This window comes from Rhincodon typus, chromosome 39 (genome assembly GCF_021869965.1).
Source record: "Rhincodon typus isolate 14 chromosome 39, sRhiTyp1.1, whole genome shotgun sequence".
Classification (NCBI taxonomy): domain Eukaryota; kingdom Metazoa; phylum Chordata; class Chondrichthyes; order Orectolobiformes; family Rhincodontidae; genus Rhincodon; species Rhincodon typus.
In genome coordinates, this window is record NC_063370.1 from 9999482 (window position 1) to 10022368 (window position 22887).

Consider the following 22887-nt stretch of genomic DNA (forward strand, 5'->3'; position numbering starts at 1 on the left):
TGTAACACCATCCTGACTTGGAAATATATAATCGTTCCTTCAGTGTTGCTGGATCAAAATCCTGGAACTTCCTCCCTAACTGCATTGTGGACGTCCTGCACCGAATGGACTACAACAGTTCAAGAAGGCAGCTCACCACCACCTCCTTCAGGGCAACTGGAGATGGGCAATAAATGCTGGCTCTGCCAGCGACAGTGACATCCACATCCCATGATTTAATTTACAAAAAACTTATATTTGTCACCTTTAGGGAAATAAAATGGCCTGAGTCACATTATCAAGCAAACCTTGATGCATGAGGAGCTAGTAGATGAGACAACCAGAAGTTTTGTCAAAGAGACAATTCTTAAGCAATGATTTAAAAAGAACCGGGAGAGGTAGAGTCTTCATCACAGTAGATCTGATGATTCCAACCCACTCCTGGCTGTTCTCCCACATTCTACCCTCTGTAAACCTGAGGCTATCCAAAACTCTAGCCGGTATCCTAACTCGCACCAGGTCTCATTCATCCTGAGGATTGACACTGGCCCCAGGTCAAGCCATGATTTTAAAATTCTCATTCCTATTTTTCAAATTGCCTCCTCCCTAGCTCTGAAATCTTGTCCAGCCCCACAACCCTCCAAGATCTCCATGCTCTTCTAACTTTGGTCCCTTGAATATCCCTAACTTAAATCCCTCTATCATTGAACTGAATTAGCTTTATTATCACATGTGCTCACATGAGTACAGTGAAAAGTTTACAAGTTGCCACTTACAGCACCATGTTAGGTACAAAGGTACCTAGGTACAGAATCTTAGTTACAGAGCAGAAAAATAAGGAAAACAAAGTGTAAAGACTTTAACATTATAGTCCTTCCTACTAAAAAGTAGAAAAACAAAGAAACACAGTTAGGCACTAATGCCTTCAGCTGCCTGAGCCAGAGCTGTGAATGTACTTGCCTAAGCCTCGTGTGGAAACAGGCCATACGGAAACTCTGAAGGGCATCCCACTAAGACCCACCCCCATAATCCTGCATTTACTGTGGCTAATCCACCTAAACTACATATTTTTGGACTGTGGGAGGAAACTGGAGCAAACTCACGTAGACACAGTGATAATGTGCAGACTATGTGGATAGTTACCTAAGGGTGGAATTGAACCTGGTCCCTAGAGCTGTAAGGTAGTAGTGCTAACCACTAAGCCACTGTGCTGCACTCCTTAAAGCCTACCTCTTGGAACAAACTTTGTAATATTTTCTAATATGGTCTGGTGTCAAAGATTGTCTCATAAAATATGTAAAGTCACCACAGTCCCAGAGGAGGCTGTTCTCTTATTTGAGAGAGACAGGGATGACTGTTGGTTGTTTAACATGAGGGTCACCACAACCTCAGGTAAGGGGACAGGCGTGAGGAGGAACCCTTCATGGTAACTTCAGCTGCTGCATGAATTGGACCCACACGGTTGGCATCACTGTATGTCACAAACCAGCCAGCTGACCTAACCGATTCAGTGGAACCAGTGCCTTGACGGGCCCAAAGTCAATTCTCAGGGTGAATGAGACCCCTAGTGCAAGTTCAGACACTGGCCACAGATTTTTGGTTGGCCTCAGGTTTGTGGAATGTGGAATGCAGAAGGGCAGCCAAAAGTGAAGAAAGATTCCTGGACATGAAAGGTTAACTCTGTTTCTCTCTCTCCACAGATGATGCCAGACCTGCTGAGTTTCTCCAGCAATTTCTGTTTTGTTTTGTTTCTGATCTCCAGCACCTACAGTTCTTTGTTTTATTTTGCTGCATTGGAATAGTCACATTTACTGCTAATGTAGACTGTAACTCTATGGGTTCCTTTAAGACATTTCTTAAGTGTCTTGAGTGTCTTTGAGTGTCTTGTAAAGCACCTGTGAAATAGCTTTGGGATGTTTCATTCATTTAAAGGCACTATAGGTTTGTTGCTGTTGTTGACGTTTTAACCCTGTTGACTTGCTAGTTCTTTTCAGAACAGTGGGTGTCAATGCAAGATACAGAGAGGAAATCATTAACTGAGTAAAATTAAAACAGTTCAGAAGTCACTGGCCTTGAAACATCAACTCTATTTTTCTTGCCACAGACGCTGCCAGAGCTGCTGAGTATCTCCAGTATTTCTGGCCTAGTGGTATTATCGGTGGACAATTAATAAAGAGACCTAGGATTCTGGGGACCCAGATTTGGATCCTGCTATGGCAGATGGTGGAATTTGAATTCAATAAAAATAATCTGGAATTATGAGGCTAATGATGACCATGAATCCATTGTCAATCGTCGGAAAACACATCTGGTTCACTAATGCCCTTCAGGGAAAAAATTCTGCTATCTTTACCTGTTCTGGTTGACACGTGACTCCAGACCCAAAGCAATGTGATTGACTCTTATCTGTCCTCTGGGCAATTAGGGATGGGCAATAAATGCTGGGCTGCCCAGCAATGCCCTCATCCCATGAATGAATAAAAAATCAGTAATTCATTCAAAACCTATGATCCTCCTTGGTCCTCTAATTTCATTTTATTTTGCCAATTCCGATTCTGTGGCATCCCACCTCCACCCAAACAAGCACCAGAATTCCCTCCCTCTGCCCTTAAACCAGCATCACCAAAAAGATAAAGAGCAGAGTGCTGTGGACGCTGGAGATCTGAAGTAAATACCGAAAGTGCAAGAGAATCTCACCGCAAGAGGACTATCTGGTCACAATCACTATCTGGTCACAATCACAATCTGGAAGGCTGCTTTGTGCAAACTGGCATTTACAACTTCCAAAGTGTGAGGAGGGGATTTAGGTGTCATTTGATCAAGAAAGACACTTTATAAATGCAGTCCTTCTTTCTATAAGGCAATGCTTAAATATGTGGTCACCTGTTCTGCTGTTGCCTTCTTCACATCCAAGTTGTTTTGATCTTGATTACGATAGGGTACCCTCGGGATGATCTGTAAAATCAAACAGTCCTGGGAGGAGTTCAGAGGAAGGGGAGCCTCATGGACTTGAAAGGATGAGACAGGAGGGGTATATGAGTGTGAGATTGAGTGTCTGTGTGAGATTGAGTGTCTATGTGAGACTGATTTGTGTCAATGTGTGTGTGAGATTGAGTGTGTCATTGTGTGTGTGATATTAAGTGTCTATGTGAGACTGGTTGTGTCAGTGTGTGCGAGATTGAGTGTGTCAATGTGTGTGAGAGATTGGGTGTCTATATGAGATTGTGTCAATGTGTGTGTGTGAGATTGTGTCAGTGTGTGTCTGTGAGATTGAGTGTGTCAGTGTGTGTGTGAGATTAAGTGTGATTGGTTATGCATGAGCTTGAATATTTGTATATATTTAAGTGTGAGAGAGAGAAATTGAGAGTATGTATATCTGTGTGTGTGTGTGTGTGTCCCTGTTGCCTAGCACTTGTTTTACACAAACAGATGTCAACAATGGCCGGAAGCATAACCCTCACCCCGCCGCTGGTGACGCAGGAGCACTTCCTGTTTGCCCTGAACCCCTCCGTTACTCTAGAAAGTTCGATTCGTCGAAGCTGGCGGCCGTGAGTCAGTCTCAGGTAACGGATCTTTTCCATATTCCGCCCCCCACAATCGTTCCTGCTGCCCAAACATTCACATTTCATCGAAGGCGTGAAACAGTATCTCGCATTGTCGAGTTTAACAGCCCAGAAAGAGGCCCTTCGGCCCATCGTGTCCACTCCTGTCTCCAAGCTCCTATCTATTCTAATCCCATTTCCTAGCACAAGGCCTGTTGCCTTGAATGCTGTGGCATTTCAAGTGATCATCTGAATACTTTGCAAATATTATAATGGTTTCGGCCTTTACAATTTCAGGCAGTGTGTTCCAGATACCCACCACTCTCTGGGTGAAAAATATTTTCCTCGCTTGCCCTCAAAACCTCCTGTCCCTTATTGTAAATCTGTGCCCCCTGCTTACTGTCTCCTCAACTAAGGGGAATGGTTTCTCCCTGTCTATGCTCCTTATAATTTTGTAGACTTTAATCAGATCCCCTTGAGTCTTCTCTGCCCTAAAGAAAACAGCCCCAGTCTATCTAAGACAACAAGGTGCAGAGCTGGATGAACACAGCAGGCCAAGCAGCATCCCTGCTGTGTTCCTCCAGCTCTGCACCTTGTTGTCTCGGATTCTCCAGCATCTGCAGTTCCTACTATTTCCCAGTCTATCTAGTCTCTTACCATTTATAGACGCATACAACACAGAAGCAGACCCTTTGGTCCAATTTGTCTGTGCTGACCAAGTGCCACAAACTAAACTAGTCAATTTACCTGCCATTGGCCGATAGCCCTCTAAACCTTTCCTATGTACCTGTCCAAACGTCTTTTATGTGTCGTAACTGTACCCAGCTACTACTCTCTTTGGAAGTTCGTTCCACATACGAATCACCCTCTGTGTGAAATAGTTGCCCCTCAGGTCCTGTCACCTTAAAATTATGCCCTCTAGTTTTGAACTCCCCAACTCTGGGGATAAAACCTTTGCAATTCACCCTATACATAACCCTCACGATTTTATAAACTTCTTTAAGGTCACCCCTCAATCTCCTATCCTCCAGTGAAATAAGTCCCAGCCTATCCAACCTCTCCTTATAACTGAAATCCAGCAACATCCTGGTAAATCTCAGACAACTGGGAAAAATCCATGCCCTTCAAGGCATTCCTCCATCTCGCCATGCATCTTTCTCCAATAAATTTTCATGTTAATATTTTACTCCATTTTAAATAGAGGCATTTGATTTTATTTCATTTATTATTGTCACATGTACCTACCTACAATGAAAATTTTGTTTGAAGTGCAGTACAAGTGGATCATAATATACAAAGATCATAGGGTAATTGAACAGAGCGAGGAATGTAAAGTTACGGCTGCAGAGAAGGATTTATTGCTGAATCGCTCCAGCCCTGGCAACCTCCTGGTGAAGCTTCTTTTTACCCTCTCTAGTACAATCATATACTTCCTATAGTGTGGTGACCTGAACCACATATAGTACTTCAGCTATGGCCCAACTAATGTTATATACAGCTCCAACATAACCTCATTGCTCTTGTATTCACTGCCTCAACTAAAAAAAGCAGGTATCTCATTTGCCTCCTTAACCACCTTATCTATCTGTCCTAATGCCTTCAAGGATCTATGGACGTGCACACAAAGGCCCCTTTACATTTCCTAGGGTCCTACCGTTCATCATGTATTCCCTTTCCTTGTTAGTCCTCCCAAAATACATCACCTCAGACTTTTCAGGATTAAATTCCGTTTGTCACTGTTCAGCCCATCTGACTAGCCTATCTGTATCTTCCTGTAGTGTAAGGCTTTCCTCCTCGATACTTGCTGCACCACCAAATTTTGTGTCTTCTGTGAACTTGCAAATTGTGCCTCCTATATTCATTTCTAGATCATTGGTACACACAACAAGGGACCCAGCACTGAACCCTTTGGTATGCCACTGGACAGAGACAAACAGCCACAAAAATATCCTTCGACCATCACCCACTGTGTCCTGCTACTAAGCCAATTTTAGATCCAATTTGATAAATTGCCCTGGATCCCATGTGCTATTAGCTATAAACTATCTTTATGGTGCCTTAGAGGTTGATTATCAAGCAGTATTTTACATAAGGGCATATCTGAGTGAATGAACAAGCTTCATTAAGGAAATTGTTCTTAAGATGTGTCTTCAGTTAGGAAGCGAGGTCTAGAGGCGGAGATACACATCCAGGAACATGGGGCCCAGGCAACTGAAAGCATGACTGCCTATGGTGTGGCAGTGAAAATTCAGAGGATGGCTGAGGTGGGGCTACCCAAGGTTGGAACCTGTGCGGAGGGATTAACCCACGGTGTTCCAGGAAAGTTGGGCACATATGTGGGAGGTGATATCATGCTCAGGGACATTAGAAAGGACAGGGAAGATCAAGATGAGCTCACATTTGTAATAGTGGAAGGGTCAAGGATGTTTTGAAGGGACGGGAGAACAGAATCTGACAATATCATCATATGTGGGCACTGGTGAGAATGTTAGATGGTCGTGTACTGTCCAGGAGATGGCAGATGAAGTGGCTACAGATCTTCCTGAGTGAGTGGGGATTGAGTAAGTTGCTGTGTAAGGCAAACACAAGCAGGAGGTTGGTGACCAGAGCACAGGCATTGATCGAAGTTCAAACTCAATAATCTCAAATTGGGGTAGACAGTAGACACAACCCCTCCCCCACCTCTTCATTGACTTGGAGACAATTACTCACCAGTGAAATGCCTTGCAATATTTACAAAGTACAGGTGCTAAATAAATGTAAGTTATTGGATTTGAGTGATAGGAATTCATATAAATACAACAACTGCTCCCTCCGAAATCCCTCATTTCCCAGGGATCCCCTCGGAATTCTGATATACTCCCGAGGAACCTCTTGTAATAACTGACCCAACCCCAAGGACTCACTGCAAATACTGAAACAGTCCCTGAGGACTCCCTGTAAACACTGATGCACTCCTGGGACTCTGTGTAAATATTGACATACTCCTGCGGGACACCCTGTAATTGTGATCTGCCCACGGAATCACCAAGTATGACACAAGCCTGGGGAACCCTGTAAATATTCGCTGTTACAGTGTACACAGGAGCTGATGCTGTATATTCTGCAGTTTTGTACATATCTTGCTGCCCGCCTGCTAAATCTATGACAAAAGAAACTCAAAAAGTGCTTTGCAACATCTGATTTTACTATGAATCCCACCACAAGTAATAACATGCAGTGTTATATGTTGGCAACACGTATAGTTATCCCAGTCCCCAGCTGAAGTAGACCCACAGTGTCAATAACCCTCACGTGCAGTCACTTATATAGAAGAAAGGTGCGTCAGAAACCCAAGCAGCAGGCACTGAGGGAACGTCAGGTTTGTCTGACCCATCAGCGCTGGGATGTCTGAGTTGAAACTCAGAATGGGAAGGGTTCAGATCCAGTGCATCTTGGAGACAGTAGTATTCGACTGTACCTGAGCATCCTTTTTCAAGATTAAATACAAGTTGAAAGCAGAGTAAAACAAAGTCTGCACTCCAGTGTAAATGCTCGGGAGATCTCATATATCTGCGTCTGATGGTTTGCCATGCTTGCTGAAGCCAGTCCAAGCCCAAAAAATCTCAGCAAACATTAGATCCCAATAAACAGCAAGAGCCACTGGGAAAAGAGAAGAAAAATAAGTATTTACAGCTTCCCACCACCATCCTATCCCACTTCCCAGGCACTTCCCACTTCTCGTTCTGTCCAGTCACTAACTGGACTGGACCTCCCACCCTGTCTCAGGAGGGACTGGATCACCACTTCACCCTGTCGCGGACGGGACTGGAACCTCCCCCCCGCCAAAATCATGGGCGGGACTGGATCTCCCCCCTCCACCCTGTCCTGGGTGGGGCTGGACCCCCCTCCTTCCTCCAAAGGTATAATGGACCCCCCTCCTGACTTGGTCTGGCATAGACAGCCCCTGTCCCAAGTGAGACTAACCACCTGGAAGATTATGTAAACCCCTTGTCTGCTGCACTAACAGTGAATCACCTGATCAATTGCTTTCGGCTGTGGGTTCTTCAACCTCCCATAAATAGCTGAAATGAAAGAAATTGATGGTTAGTCAAATGAAAGCAGCCAGGGACAATGAGTGACATTTTGGACTATATACCAGTGGGGCAGGGGATCCCAGAATCATCTGTCAAGCATGGAAAAATCAGGCAGAGCTGGGAAATTTCACCAGTCAAAACTAATGACTTTCATTGATGCAGTACCTAACAAGAACTCAGGACATCACATAAAGTGGAATATAATCACTGATTACTGAGTGGCAGCCAATTTTTACTTCCCAACAAAGCGGCACTCTCGCAGTACTGACCCTCTAATGGTCCGGTACTCTCTCAGTCCCAACCATTTGACAGTGAGGTGCGCCCTCAACACTGACCCTCCGACAGTGTGACGCGCGCTTTGAATCCATATTTGCCTGACCTAGAGTGAGACCCATTGGCAATAGCTGACAGTGATGGAGTGCAGTCTGAGGTCCACTGATACTGGATGAATTCATCTGAAGGTCCACTTTCCCACTGCTGGACTCTGAGTGCTGGACAAAACTGCTGAAAGAAAATGCCAATTTGATGAAGGAAATTAGGATCAGATTTTTAAAAAAAAACTCTTTTTATGGGATATGGGCGTCACTGGTTTGCCAGCATTTATTGCCCGTCCCTAGTTGCCCTTGAGAAGGTGGCGGTGAGCTGCCTTCTTGAACCGCTGTAGTCCACCTGTTTGGGTTTACCTACAATGCCATTAGAGAGGAAATTACAAGATTTTGAACCAACATCCGTGAAGGAACAGCAATACATTTCCAAGTCAGGGTACGGAGTAGCTTAGAGGGAAATTTGAAGGTGGTGGTGTCCCGTATATCTGCTGCCCTTTTTCTTCTAGATGGAAGTGGTTTTGCATTTGAAAGATACTGTCTGAGGCTGTTGGGTGAATTTCTGCAGTCCACTGCAGAATACTGCTGCTACTGAGCGATGGTAGTGGAGTTTGCTCACCAAAGAGCTTCTGCAGCTTGGCCACACAGCTGACGAAATGACTGAAGCAAATTGTGTTCATGCTGGTTCTGTGACGCATCCAAAGTGCGTGGTGAACCTTCGAATCCAACTCAAACCCTGGGAAAGAAAGAAAGAAATGTTCTTTATAAAAGGGGGGCTGCTTGAAGACTGGTAAGAGAGGAAAATCTGCATTTATATTGCACTTTTCGTGACCCCTTAAACAGTCAACAGGGTTCACAATTGCGCAGTTGGATCACTTGATTTAATATCTCGACTAAAAGGCGATACCTCCATCAGTGTGGCAGTTCCTCAGTACTGACCCTCCTGTCAGTGCAGCACTCCCTCAGTACTGACCATGGGACAGTGTCTGCTCTTCAGTCCTGCATTGGAGCATGAGCCTTGATTTCTGTGTTTAAATCCTGGAGTGGGACTTGAACCTGGACCTTTGCTGTGCAGTCATTGTCTACTGAGCTACAGCTGACCTATGGACAGAGGGTGGATACTTAGCCACCCAGATAGGATGGTGGGAAATATTCCTCCCAGCCCCACTGATCCCCAGGGAGACCCCCAGTTTCCCAGGACAGGTGGCTGAGGAGGTCATTGTCCTCACCCTCACACAGGATCCATCACAGGGTTGTAAGAGGGGAGGAGTGTGTGTAGCTGAGAGGTTGACAGTCTAGCCTGGGTGCTCATGATACTGTCTGTTTCACTTGTGCTGGTTAATGGGTCTGCGAGCCAACTTATGGCTTCTCAGCCCTTCCTCTCTGACTTATCTCACTCCTTGGAGATTCTGGAAGGTGGCTTTTTATAGACAAAAAATGTACAAGCTGCAACCTTACAGATTAACCTCACCTGCGTCAGACAATGCAGGGCGTAGGTCGTGGGAGTTCATCAGGCCAGTCTCACTGTCCACAAACTGGTCAAATATACCCTATGATCACAAACAATCGTTAACCCTCCACAAATGCCCAATGTCTTGCTATTAGCAGCATTACTACTGTCTTACAGCCTCTCTCTGCGGAATGATTTATTCCCTGTCACTCTCACTCCCACTTTCACACATTCTCTTCTTCATGGTCTCCCCATCCCCACATTGACACTCCCTCCTCCCCACCCTTTTCCACTTTCTCTCTTTCCCCCTCCCATTATCTCTTTTCCTCCCTGACACTCTCCCTCCCTCACAATTGCATTTTCCCTCTCCCTCAGTCTCACTCCCAAACACCCCCATCCTTCCACCGTCCCTGTGTCTTCTCCCTTTCCTACTTTCCTCGCTCACTCCACTCCCTCCTCCTCACCTCACTCCATCTTTCCACCATTCCTCCCATTCTTTATCCCTCCCTCACAAAAGCCCTCCACTGTATCTCCCTACCTTATCCTCTCTCTGCCAGTCCCCCATCTGTCCCACTCTTTCTTCCCACTTCCCATCCTCTGCCTTCTTCTCCCACTCTCCCTCTCTCTTCCTCTTACTCTCCCTCTCCCACTCTCATCTCTCCCTCCACTCTTCCCTCCCTGTCTGTCTCCCCCTCCCTCTCCCATTCCTCCATCCCACACCCTCTCCCACTCTCTCTCACGTCTCTCCCTTTGCAGGATGATGTCCTCACCTGCATTTTTTCCATGTGCATCACCATGAGTTTGATCTCCTGAGGGGTGAGGCAGCTGTGTTGACCAGTGGACTGGATACTAACTGTTAAGGTTCATCTCCAAAACCTTTAGCAATCCCAAAACCAACTTGCCCATCAGTTTTCCCAACACAGACCAACCCATTTTCCAGCAGAGGCCCAACTAGGCCCCTTCTGGAATCTTCCGTCACTCTGTGACTGATCGTGTCCACAATTTATAAAACTCCAGGTCTGGAAACAGCCAGCAAGAGTGGGGGAGGTGTGGCTGTCGGCTTCTTGTTCCCACCCCAGCTCACACCATCCCAGACCAACACCTCAATGCACCGCCTTCGGATCTCATCCTAGTCACTTCCATCCTGCCCCCTCCATTTGTGGCACAGTGACCACTGTACCCTCTTAACTCTGATTTCTTCTGGCTTTAACCCACACTACTACAGCATGATTTCACAAATTTAGCAAGTGGCTTCAGTAAAAGATACATTAACTGCAAACACCAAACTGCAGCAGGTCTCCAGAGTTAGGTGATATGCATCAGAGCTGGCTGTTGGGGAAGGGAGAGCGATAGAGGGATGCACGAGAAAGAAAAACACACAGAGAGAAAGAAGGAGAGAGACAGAAATTGAGTCAGAATGAGACCAAGAGAAAGAAACCAACAAAAGGTAACCAAGGATCATGTCAATTGACCAGAGACCCAGAGAGAGGAAGAGTCAAGGAGACAGAGACAGATAAAGCAAGGGACAGACACAAAAAGAGAAATGCAAAGAAAGGGAGAAAGACAATGAAATAATTAATTTTCAAAATTGATTAATTTGAACCTGTGGTTGAGCTTGCTGACATCCATGAGCATGTACACTAGCAGGGATATCTCAAATTTATTCAAACAAAACATGACCGATAACTAATGAATTAAAGTGTCAATATAAATACTGTGTTAGACAACGTGGAATACTTATTGCAATTTGTAGAAGTAAATGCATTTGGAAGTATTCAGCAGTGAACACGCGCAGTTGACAATCATTAAGAGATTGTTGGTATCAGCAAACAGATTGTTCATTGTTTGGCTTTGTCGTTGCTTTAGGCTCTGTGAAGGAGTTGGGGGGGGGAAGGTTTGGTGAAAAGTTATTCATACCCCAGAAACAACCCTCTGTGGCCAGGGTACATCCTCCCCACACGCACACGCACACACACGTACTCTGCTGGACGGTTAACAGAGCGTGTGGGCAGTGGTTGACAGGTGCATGCCTATGCAGTGGGTGGTCCAGTGATGTGGGGTGAGTGTCAGGGTGGAGGTGATTTCCATACTCTGAGGCATCCTACATTTCCACAATCACTTGTTTCTGGTCCCAAATGTGACTCAGTCAAACCAGCTGTCAGTTACCTTCTTGTCTGTGCTAATGGTCAGCCAATACCAATAGTTTTCACACTCAAAATAATTGAACACCGTATAGTATCCAGACTGTAATTGTGGGTGGGGAATCAGAGATCAACCAAACAAACCAGAACCAAACCTGTTAGAAATGAAGTTCAAAACTCTTCTCCAAACGTACAAACAAGGAGCATAAGCAGGCCATTCGGTCTCTTCAGCCTGCTCCATCATTCAATAAGATCATGTCTTACTTGATTGTAACTTTAAATCTGCTCTCCTATCTTCTGATAACCTTTCACCCCCTTTATTTAACAAGAATCTATCGTCCTCTGCCTTAAAAATTTTCATAGACTCTGCTTCCACTTTTTTAGCAAGAGAGTTCCAAAGACATTTGACCTTCTGAGAGAAAACACTTCACCTCATCTTTGGTTTAAATGTGAAACCCAAGATTTTTAAACTGTTAGACTATTTAAGCCCAGTTCTAGACTTTTGCGTAAGAGGAAACATCCTCTCCACATCTGTCCTTTAAAGACCCCTCAGGATTTATAGATTTCAATCAGATTACCTCTTACATTTTTAAACTCCACCGGATATCACCTTAGCCTGTCCATCCATTCCTCATAAGACAACCTGCCCATTCCAGCAAACCTGGAATAGCCTGACAAACCTCCTCTGAATTGCTTCCAATGCTTTTTCATCCTTCCTTAAATAAAATGACTAGTATTGTACATAGTGTTGCAGATGTGGTGTCACCAGTGCCCTGTATCACTGAAGCATAACCTCTCTACTTTTGTATTCCGTTCCCCTCACAATCCTGCATGCTAATCTTACATGTCATGCATTAGGACACCCAGATCCATTTGCATCTCAGAACTGTACAATCTTGCAACCATTTAGCCACTTTCTTCATTTTTTTTATTCTTCCTGCCAAAATGGACAATTTCACATTTTCTCAATTATAGTCATATAGCATGGAAACAGACCCTTCGGTCCAACCAGTCCATGCTGAACATAATCCCAAACTAAGCTAGTCCCATCTGCCTGCTCCTGGCCCATATCCCTCCAAACCTTTCCTATTCGTATACTTATCTAAGTATCTTTTAAACGTTGTGACTGTGCCCACATCCACCACTTCCTATGGAAGGTCATTCCACACGCGAACTACCCTCTGTGTACAAACTTTCCCCTCATGTCTTTCTTAAATATCTCTCCTCTCTCCTTAAATATGCCTACTAGTCTTGAAATTCCCAATCCTAGGGAAAAGACACCTATCATTAACCCTATCTATATCCCTCATGATTTTATAAACCTCTAAAAGGTCACCTCTCAACTTATGCTCTAGTGAGAAAAGTCCCAGCCTTTCTTTATAAGTCAAACCTTCCATACCTGGCAACATCCTGGTAAATCTCTGAACCCTCTCTAGCTTAATAATATCCTTCCCATGCTTTCTCCATTTGTCACAATTTGCCACATTCACTTCATCAATCTGTATCTTTTTGTAGCCTCCTCATGTCGCTATCACAAATTACTTTCCTATCTATCTGTGTCATCAGAAAGTCTAGCTACACATCTTCCATCCCTTCATCCAAGTATTAATATAAACTGCAAACAGCCAAGGTCCCAATCTTTTATGAGAGGCTCTTATTCTTTCTATATTCTGCACCCTAAAATCTGGTTACTGTTAAAGGATCTGTACATCACTTCACAAGTAACATTGTACCTTTATCATTTCTCACCACCTGAACCTGTTCCACGTTCTGGTTTCCCTAATTTAGGCCAGCCTTCACTATTTTATTAATACCATCATTAACTAACAGAGCTACTCCTTCACCTTTTCCTGGTACCTTGTTGTTCATAAATACTCTGTACTCTTCAATATGCAAGTCCCATTCCATATTGTCCTACAGCCAAATCTCTGTAATGGCTGCCAAATCGTACTTATTAATTTCTATTTATGCTCTCAGTTCATCTATTTTGTTTCAAGTGCAATGTGCATTCATATACAGAGCCATTAGTTTTGTCATTTTATAGTTTTTGGTATATTCTGGTCATATCTGTTGATTGACTCTTAGATTCATTCACCCCTTTCTTACTATAATCTGTTTATTATTTTCCATATTAATACCTTTCTCTTTAGCCTTGACTGTACTCTTTGATTTACTGCATCTTCCTAAATTTGATCCCTTGCTCTCACTATTTGGTTTAAAATCCTCTTTATTTCCATAATTAAATGGTTGCCAAGAACACCAGCCCCAGCATGAATCAGATGAAAATTGTCCTAATGGTACAAATCCCCCTTTCCCCTGTACTGGTGCCAATGACTCAGAAAGCAGAACCCACTTCTCCTACACCAGTCTTTGAGATACACATGCCTGTCTCTTTTCTGATTTGCCTGGTGCCACTTTACATGTGCCTCCGGTAATAATGTAGAAATTATGACCTTTCAGGTTCTACTTCCTAATTTGGTGTGTAGCTCCTCATACAGTTTGTGCAGAATTTCCTTACCTGTGTTTTGGTACCTACATGGATCACAATGACTGGATTCTTCCTCTCTTACTGCAAGTTCCTTTCTAGCCCTGAGCTAATGTCCTGAACCCTGGCATTGGGCAGACAACACAGCTGTCTGGACTATCGCTGTTTGCCACAGAGAATAGCGTCAATTCCGCACTATTCTATCCACCATTACCACTACATTCCTTCTTACTTTCTCTTGAATGGCTTCCTGTGCCGTGGTCAGTTAGCTCTGCAGCTGTCACTCTCATCCATACAAGCTGAAAGAATCGCAAACCTGTTGGACAATTGGAAACCATGATGTGGAGGTGGCAGTGTTGGACTGGGGTTGACAAAGTCAAAAATTGCACAACACTGGTTTATAGTCCAACAGGTTTATTTGAAAACACTAGCTTTCAGAGCTGTGCTTCTTCCTCAGGTGTAGTGTGGAAGAGGAGGTATACCGACACAGAATTTATAAGCAGAAAGGTAACAGCCCGAAAAATGGCTCGCTGACTGCCTCCTGTTGAATCTTTAATCAGTTAGAAAGGAGACATGGGTTTTCATTGATTTAAAATGCAAATCCCAGAATTTCTTTCAAGTCATTACCCCGAGATAATTGGAAAGGCTGAGGCTCTTGCACTCTTACTCTCTGGATCCCCTTATCTGCCTCAGTTGCAGTCACAGTCTCCTGGCACTAAATACTGACCAAATCAGATGAGCCAACCTCCTTCATCAAAGAATTCAGTAGCTTCCTCTCCCATAGAGAGCACACCATCCACAGTTAAGTGTCAGGCTCCTAACTGAGCTGAAACTGATCGAACTTCAAATGTTTGTCCTGGACCAAACTGACATCCAGGAGCTCCCGTGTGCTGCAGCTGTGACACAACATCTCTCCTGCCACCCTTAATGTTTTCTACTTCATTATTTTAGTCAATTCTCTATTTACTTGTTTTTAAGATATTTTATTAACTGTCTACCTATTGTAGTTCAATGTTGAACCTTAGGAATAGAATAAATCTTAGTTACTTACCAGATACTTACCAAATAACTAGCTTCCTCTTCTGTAGCACGGTAAGAATCACTTCCTGGAGACTGAAATAACTAGGAAAAACAAAAGCAATGGAGCACCCTATTTCCCTTCTTCCCCTAATTCCATTTATCATCCAACCCCAGTACTCTATTGTAAGTTGTACTTAAGTCCAAAAGCTAGCTGCTCATATATTGTAATACTAGGACTAGGCGGCTTAGTCTCAGGATAAAGGGGCTCCAATTTATAACTTGAGGAGGAATTTCTTCTCTTAGAAGATTGAGTGTCTTCGGAACTCCTTGCCTCAGAGAGCTGTGGGGGCAGAGATCTTGTGCGTCTTTAAGGCTGAGATTCTTGATCAGCAGGAGAATCAAGGGTTACATGGAAAGGGCGGGAAGTGGACATGAATTTTTTGATTTTGATTTGATATGATTTATTATTGTCACATGTACCAAGGTACAGTGGAAAGTTAGTCTGACAGGCTTTACTATACCAGTGCATCAGGGTAACAAAATAGAGTGCAGGATACAATGTTACAGCTGCCAAGAAGGTGCAGAGAGAGATCAGTATTAACTTTAAAGAGGTCCATTCAAAAGTCTGCTAACAGTGGGGAAAGGCAGTTCTCAAATCTGCTTGTACATGTATACAAACTTTTATACCTTCTGCCTGATGGAACAGGGTGGAGGAGAGTATAATCAGGGTGAGAGAGGTCTTTCATTATGTTGGGTGTTTTCTCAATTCAGCGGGAAGGATTGTATAGTTGAAGTCAATGGATAGGAGACTGTTTTGCATGATGGACTGGGCTGTGTTCACAACTCTATAGTTTCTTTCAGTCTTGGGAAGAGCAGTTGCCATACCACGCTGTGATGCATCCAGACAAGATGCTTTCTATGGTGCATCTTCATGGATATGCTGAATTTCCTTAGCCTTCTGAGGAACTAGAGGCATTGCTGTGCTTTCTTGATTGTATTGTCAACATGGGTGGACCAGGACAGATTGTTGGTGATCGTCACTCCTAGGAATTTGACTCTAATGAATGGCGGAGAATGCTCGAGGGACAGAAAAGTTTACTCTTGTTCCTATTTCTTTTGGCCTTATTGCCTAACAGAAAAGGGCTATCTGACCTGCTTAATGAGGAATCAGCTTGAGCTGCTTCTTTATTTAATCCCAACTGCCCCTCCTAAAATGCTGCTTAAAGCTAAAAACAATAGAATTTAAATTGTTAATTTCAGTTGATTGCTAACTAAAACTGGTCAGGGGGACTCAAGTTTCGGGGAGAGAACACTGACACTTGTGCAGAAAGCCAGTTGCTTGCTCATGCTGTTGGTCAGAGGACAGGTCACTCGTTCACACTGTTGGCTGAAAGGGAGGGGGGTGTCACTCGCTCACAAGATCTTGAGGTTTGACAGACCTGAATTGAAGAACTCCATGAATTCTGAGGCACTTAGAGTGTCCGTCTGTAAGACAGAAATATAGAGATCACAACATAGCCCTAACAATAAGCAGCAAGCCCCAATATTAACCCACAGTCAGTGAGCAGTAACCAGTGGCTGTGAAGCTACCTGAAGGAGTTGGCAGTCACCTTCGCAGAGAAACATACCTCACTTACAGCATCTCTCAGCACATTTAACGTGCTCTTGCTGTCAACATCAACCTCTGTCCAGTTGACCTGGAATAAGGAAAAGGCAGAATTTGAGGTCAAATCAAGTCAAAACTGCAGAGGATTGCGTGAATTTGATAAAGAATCAGCTTCTGTAGTTTGTGTGTACAGAAGGTGGGCACAGAACTGCCACTGTGCAGCCAGAACCCTCCTTTTGTTTCAGAAATTGTCTCAAATTAAAACTCAGGTTACCCACAAGGTTTTGTTTTTTAGGGACTATTATAAGCCCTCTTGCTGCCACTAGCCCCCAGTGGTTAGAGGAAAACACCAGCTGATCAGCTGGTAGGGTCTGCACAGCATTGTACCTCCGTGGCACCATGCCTGGATGTAGCTACCAGTCCCATGCTCTGCCTGCCAATGACTGGTCAGTCAGTGCAGGCCCAGGTACCTCAATGTGAACACAATCTGGTCCCTCTCGTCTTGCGAAAACCAGTGGACAGAAGTATTGACAGTTACAGAATATTCACTCTTTCAGCAATCAGGAAACTGGTGCTTTTCAATGCAATAAAGGGAAAACATTCCAGTAGAGAAAAGATTAAGGTTTAAACAGATTAATGAGATAGTATAGAAGGAGATTTATTCTGTATCTAACCTGTCCTCAAGAGTGTTTACAGAGACACTGACCCAAGTACCTATGCAGCTTGTCCTCTGTTACAATTACCTGTGGGTTGAAGGCATAAGTGGTGGTGCTGTTCTCCCTGGAAGAAAAATAAAAGCCGATGAGTAAAAGAACAGCGGAATTTTTATTTATTGGTTCACTTTTTTGCATTAGTCATGTGATGTACAAATTTATATAACTGTTTCATAAACAGATTGAGGAACTTGAAAATCAACTGTATGAAAGGAGAGAGCTGATTGGTAGGCAAGTAGACTCTGATTGGTAGCAATGTTGCTATGGAGAAAGCACAACTAATCATGATTGACAGTTAACTGTCAGTCATTGTTTAAATTTTTAAGTCGGACAGGTTAGTTCTGATTAGTTAAAGCATTGCCCTGATAAATGAACAGCAAAATGGCTGTCCCCTATTTTGTTGAGTTGAAACAGGTGCAAAGCATGTACATAGATAACAAGGTGTAGAGCTGGATGAACACAACAGGCCAAGCAGCATCAGAGGAGCAGGAAAGCTGACGTTTCGGGTCTGGACACTTTTTCTGAAGAAGGGTCCAGACCCAAAACGTCAGCTTTCCTGCTCCTCTGATGCTGCTTGGCCTGCTGTTTTCGTTCAGCTCTACACCTTGTTATCTCAGATTCTCCAGCATTGGCAGTTCCTACTATCTCCAAAGCATGTACATATTCTTTCTGTCTGCAAAGAACAGTGCCCTGAGTACTAATATATAAAGCTTCCAGTCCACACAGCGCACTACACTAATAATCCTAACCGATACTCCTAAATGTATTTTTGCCCTTGCATGAACTGGAAGCCACATATATTAGTGGGTCACTGGTGAGGCATTTATGGCATATCCCTATTTACCCTTAAGAAGACAGTGATGAGCCACCTTCTAGAATACTACTCAGTGACTCACTAGGCCATTTCTAAGGGCAGTTAAAAGTCCACCCCATTGCTGTGGGTCTGGAGTCATGTGTAGGCCATACTGAGAAAAGATGGCAGACTTGCTTCCCTGAAGGGTATTGGTGAAACACATGGGGTTTATGACAATTGATCATAGTTTCATGATCACTGTCACAGAGACAAGCTCTTGATTCCAGATCATGTGACCCATGACAGATATTGCATCCAGTGACATTAATGTCATGCCACCATCATCCCCTTGCGCCTATAGACAGGAGTTTTTAATTTGATCTATATCACATCCTGGCGATGCATAATGATTGAGCTGGGAGATTCTTTATTGAACACTGGATGTTGAGTTGATCAGGGGCTGGGATTAGGGTGGGAAATGATTTCATCCACCAGAGGTACAATGCTGGCTTCTGACGCTGTACCTGGAGACGTTCTTCTTCTTTGCAAAGATCCGCAGAAAGAACTCCCCCTCCTCATTCTTACTGAAGGTGGTGGGCAGGATGACGTACTCGCCAGGAGGGAGCTGCAGCCGCCTTGCCACTGAACGGGAGTTGATGAAATTGCCCGAGTGAAACACTGGGTGGTACTTACGGAAGAACTTTCTGCCGAAACGGGAGTGTTGATTCTGAAACTTGATGAAATAGTTATTCAAGGTGTGAGTGAATCAGTTCATTACAGCAGACATGTGATTACAAGCTACCCCACTCCCGTTCCCATGCTCCTGTCACTGAAAAAACTGCAGCACAAGTCCCAACTCATTCACGCCTTGCTTAATTAACTTCACTGAGCCATTACCCTTCTCTGACTTGGTTTAGCTCCCTTGCTTTTTGATCAGCTCATGTGATTGAGATGGAGCATTGCCAGGAAAGAGAGAGATGGTTACTTTGGCACCGGGCTGGTTTCCAAATGTTCCATGATACCAAGGCACGGACGGACCCCTGCAAAACTCACCAACAATAATGTGGACTCCTGCTCTCGATCATCTTATAACCAAACCCATGATGTGGGGTTTTGGGCTAGAGAGAGCCCTGAAACGGTAAGGTATCAGTTGTTGTGGGCATACGAAAGGAAGCTGGACATCATCAACAGAGGTGATGATGGGAGGTGATGGCCTAGTAGTATTATCGCTGGACCGTTAATCCAGAGACCCAGGTAATTTTCTGTGGACCTGGGTTTGAATCCCACCACAGCAGATAGTGGAATTTGAATTCAATAAATATCTGGAATTAAGAGCCTAATGATGACCACGAATCCATTGTTGATTGTCGGAAAAACCCATCTGGTTCACTAGTGTCCTTTAGGGAAGGAAACTGGCATCATTACCTGGTCTGGCCTACATGTGACTCCAGACCCACAGCAATGTGGTTGATTCTTAACTGCCCTCTGGGCAAATAGGGATGGGCAATAAATGCTGCCTGGCCAGCGATGCCCTCATCCTGTGAATGAATAAAGAAAAAGAAAATAAAAATGGGGAGGCAATGGTAATGTCAGTGGACTAGCAATCCAGAACTTCAGGCTAATGTCCTGGGGACATGAGTTCAGATCCCACCGTGGCAGATGGTGAACTCTGAATTCCATAAATTCTGGAATAACGTGCTGATCTGATGATTTGGTGATCTTATAACTACTGACGATTGCTGTAAAACCTATCTGTTCACTGATGTCCTTTAGGGAAAAATGGGGTTGACTCTTAACTGCACTCTGGGCAGTTAGGAATAGCCAACCACTGATGACTACATCCCATGAATGAATGAAAAAAGACGAGAAATGAGTCGAAGATAAGTTAGAGACCTGTTAGCTTCTTCCAGTCAGTCTTAACTGATAAAGCGTTTGCATACTAAGATACGCACTTCAAATCCCGTACACACCATAAGATACGCGAGAGGAGCTTGAAATTGCGACAGTGAAAATAACTCTTAAGAAATGACTTCCTGAAATGAAAAAGGTTGTTATTTGTCCCAAATAAAAGCAAAATACTTTGGGTGCTGGAAATCTAAACCAAACACAGAAGTTATTGGAGAAACTCAGCAGGTCTGGCAGCACCTGTGGATAGAGGAACAGAGTTCATGCTAGGAGTCTGGAATCACTGTTTTTGGAACTGTCAGGAGTGTTCTGTGTTCCAAAGAAGTGTCATTATCAGACTTACCAGATTTAGTAGTTATTTTCAACAAAGATTGAAGGAGTTCAGAGAGTCACTAAAGACAGGGGGTTCCAGAACAAAGGACAGATGATAGAAGTTTTCAAGATCATAAAGGGCCTGGATAGAGTAGATGGGGATAAACTATTCCTGCTCATAAAAGGATCAAGAGCTAGAGGGCACAGATTTAATGATTTTCGAAAGAAGCAAATATGAGGTGAGAAAATAACATTTTCACACAGTGAGTGGTCTGGGTTTGGAAATAAAGTCGAGGCTTTCAAGAGGGGCCTGAGATTATTATTTAAATTGAAACAATACACAGAGTTACAGGGAAAGGCTGGGAGATTGGAGTCAAGTTAGGATGCACAGGCAGCCAGTGCAGACATGAGAAGCGAATGGCGTCTGCGAAAGGCAAAAGAACGAAGAGCCACACGAGGAAAGATATTTTACATAGTGAGGTGTTAGGATCTGGAATTCTCTGCAAGAGAATATGATAGAGAGAGCTTCAATCGTGGCTTTCAAAAAGGAATTGGACAAATACTCAAAGGTAAAAAACTTGCAGGGTTACATGAAAAGGGCACGGGTCGGACTAGCTGCAGTTTCCTTGGAACGGATCAGCACAGACCCAGTGGACTGAATGGTCTTCCTGTGCGCTGTGACTGTCCTGTGATTCTCCATGTTGTAATAGGGTAGCTGGATACGTACCTGTTGAGGGACCTGCAAGAGAAACACAGTGAGGTTAGTGTCCTGAGAACATGCACAAAGTTCATCCGCAAAACTTTTTTCAGTGCACAGACAGAGGAGGAGGCCATTCAGCCCCTTAAGCTTATTCTGCTAGTCAGTTAGATCATGGCTGAGCTGCATCTCACGACCCCATTTTGTCACTGTGGTGTAACCCTTGACAAATCTGGCAACTTTCTTCACCAAAACTCTTGTTGTTCACAACTGTCCACAGGTTTTTGAAAGAGGTGACGACCCCAGAAACCCTTTCTTGTGAAAGCTGCTTCCTAATTTCCCTCCAAATTGGCCAGCTCCAATTTTGTTATTGTCACAGCTCCTGCCAAAAAGAAAATCGTTCCTGCCTCTCTGTCCCACTGAGTTCTTTAAATAGTCACATCTCAGTCTTCCAAACTTGAGAAATACAACACAGTGTGGAGCTGGAGGAACCCAGCAGGCCAGGCAGCATCAGAGGAGCAGGAAAGCTAAAATTTCTGAAGAAGGGTCCTGACCTGAAACGTCAGCTTTCCTGCTCCTCTGAAGCTGCCTGGCCTGCTGTGTTCATCCAGCTCCACATTGTGTTATCTCTGACTCCAGCATTGTCAGTTCTTACTATCTTGAGAAGATACAAGCTAGGTTTGTGCAGCCCATCCACATAAACAAAACCCATAACCCTAGAATCATTCTGGTGAATCTGGGCTGTATCCCCTCCAAACCAGTATATCATTCTTGAAGTGAGGTGTTCAGGTGGAAGCTGACTGAGGCTCCACACAATTGTAGACTCACTTTCTCCACTCTATATTGCAGCAACTTTTGTTCAGACAAAGTCCAGTCGTACGCTTCCTTTTTATTCACCTGTGGGCATCACTGACTAGACCAGCATTTATTGCCCATCCCTCCTTACCCTTGAGAAGGTGGTGGTGAGCTGCCTTCTTGAAGTGCTGCAGTCCAGGTTATTCCACAGTGCTATTATGGAGGGAATTCTAGGATATTGACCCAGCAACAGTGAAGGAATGATATATTTCTGACTCAGGATAATGAATGGCTTGGAGGGGAACTTGCAGGTGGTGGTGGTTCCATGTATCTGCTGACTTGTCCTTCAAGTTGGAAATGGTCATGGGTTTGGAAGGTGTTGTCTAAGGATCTTTGGAAAATTGCTACAGTGTATCTTATAAATGGTATACACTGCTACTACTGAGCATTGGATGTTTGTGGAAATGGTACCAATCAAGTGCGCTGCTTTGTCCTAGATGGTGTCAAGCTTCTTTAATCATGTTGGAGCTGCAGTCATCCAAGCAAGTTGGGAGCATTCCATCATACTCCTGAATTGTGCCTTGTAGATGGTGGACAGGCTTTAAGGAGTCGAGTTTTATTCCAATTTGCATGTCACAAAACTCCAGACACAGTTCTCCGTTACTTGTTTGCCATAAGTAGGTAAAAAAAATATAAAACACCCAACTTTTACCTAATTATCCCTTACTTAACCTGTAACCATCAATTGTTCCCTAATTCCATTTGGTCTTGGGCATCTCCAACAGATCCTAGGAAATGAAAACACCCTCTTGATAAAGGTCAAACTTTCTTTAGCCTTCTTGATTATTTGTTGTTCCATCATGATTTACTTGTCCTAACTCCCAAATCATCCTGCCTTAAAGGTATTCAATAAGCCTGCCTCCTCCTCCCTGGGAAAGAAAATTCCACAGACTTACCACCCTTTAAGAGAAAAATGATTCCCATCCTGACCTTTGGGAGAAATAGAAATTCTTCTCATTTCTGTCTCAAATAGAAGACTCCTTATTTTTA

The 22887-nt window shown here is 43.9% G+C and overlaps 1 protein-coding gene and 1 long non-coding RNA gene across 2 annotated transcripts in view; one reads left to right on the top strand and one right to left on the bottom strand.

Moving 5' to 3' along the window:
- Window positions 1-3454: 3454 nt before the first annotated feature.
- Window positions 3455-22887, top strand: part of LOC125487297 — a 55370-nt gene continuing 35937 nt past the window's right edge. The window contains exon 1 of the long non-coding RNA XR_007265784.1: window positions 3455-3542. This is a non-coding gene — a long non-coding RNA (uncharacterized LOC125487297). The remainder of the gene's footprint in view (window positions 3543-22887) is intronic.
- The window catches only part of capn12 (calpain 12), a 46822-nt gene continuing 30622 nt past the window's right edge, over window positions 6688-22887 (bottom strand). Inside the window, exons 11-21 of the mRNA XM_048618271.1 lie at window positions 21073-21084; window positions 18653-18861; window positions 17366-17402; window positions 16645-16713; window positions 16456-16501; window positions 10638-10699; window positions 10141-10212; window positions 9392-9470; window positions 8540-8656; window positions 7539-7585; window positions 6688-7163 (exon numbers count right to left, since the gene is read on the bottom strand). Of these exons, the coding sequence (XP_048474228.1) occupies window positions 7137-7163; window positions 7539-7585; window positions 8540-8656; window positions 9392-9470; window positions 10141-10212; window positions 10638-10699; window positions 16456-16501; window positions 16645-16713; window positions 17366-17402; window positions 18653-18861; window positions 21073-21084 (777 nt within the window). The 3' untranslated portion in view covers window positions 6688-7136. The remainder of the gene's footprint in view (window positions 7164-7538; window positions 7586-8539; window positions 8657-9391; window positions 9471-10140; window positions 10213-10637; window positions 10700-16455; window positions 16502-16644; window positions 16714-17365; window positions 17403-18652; window positions 18862-21072; window positions 21085-22887) is intronic.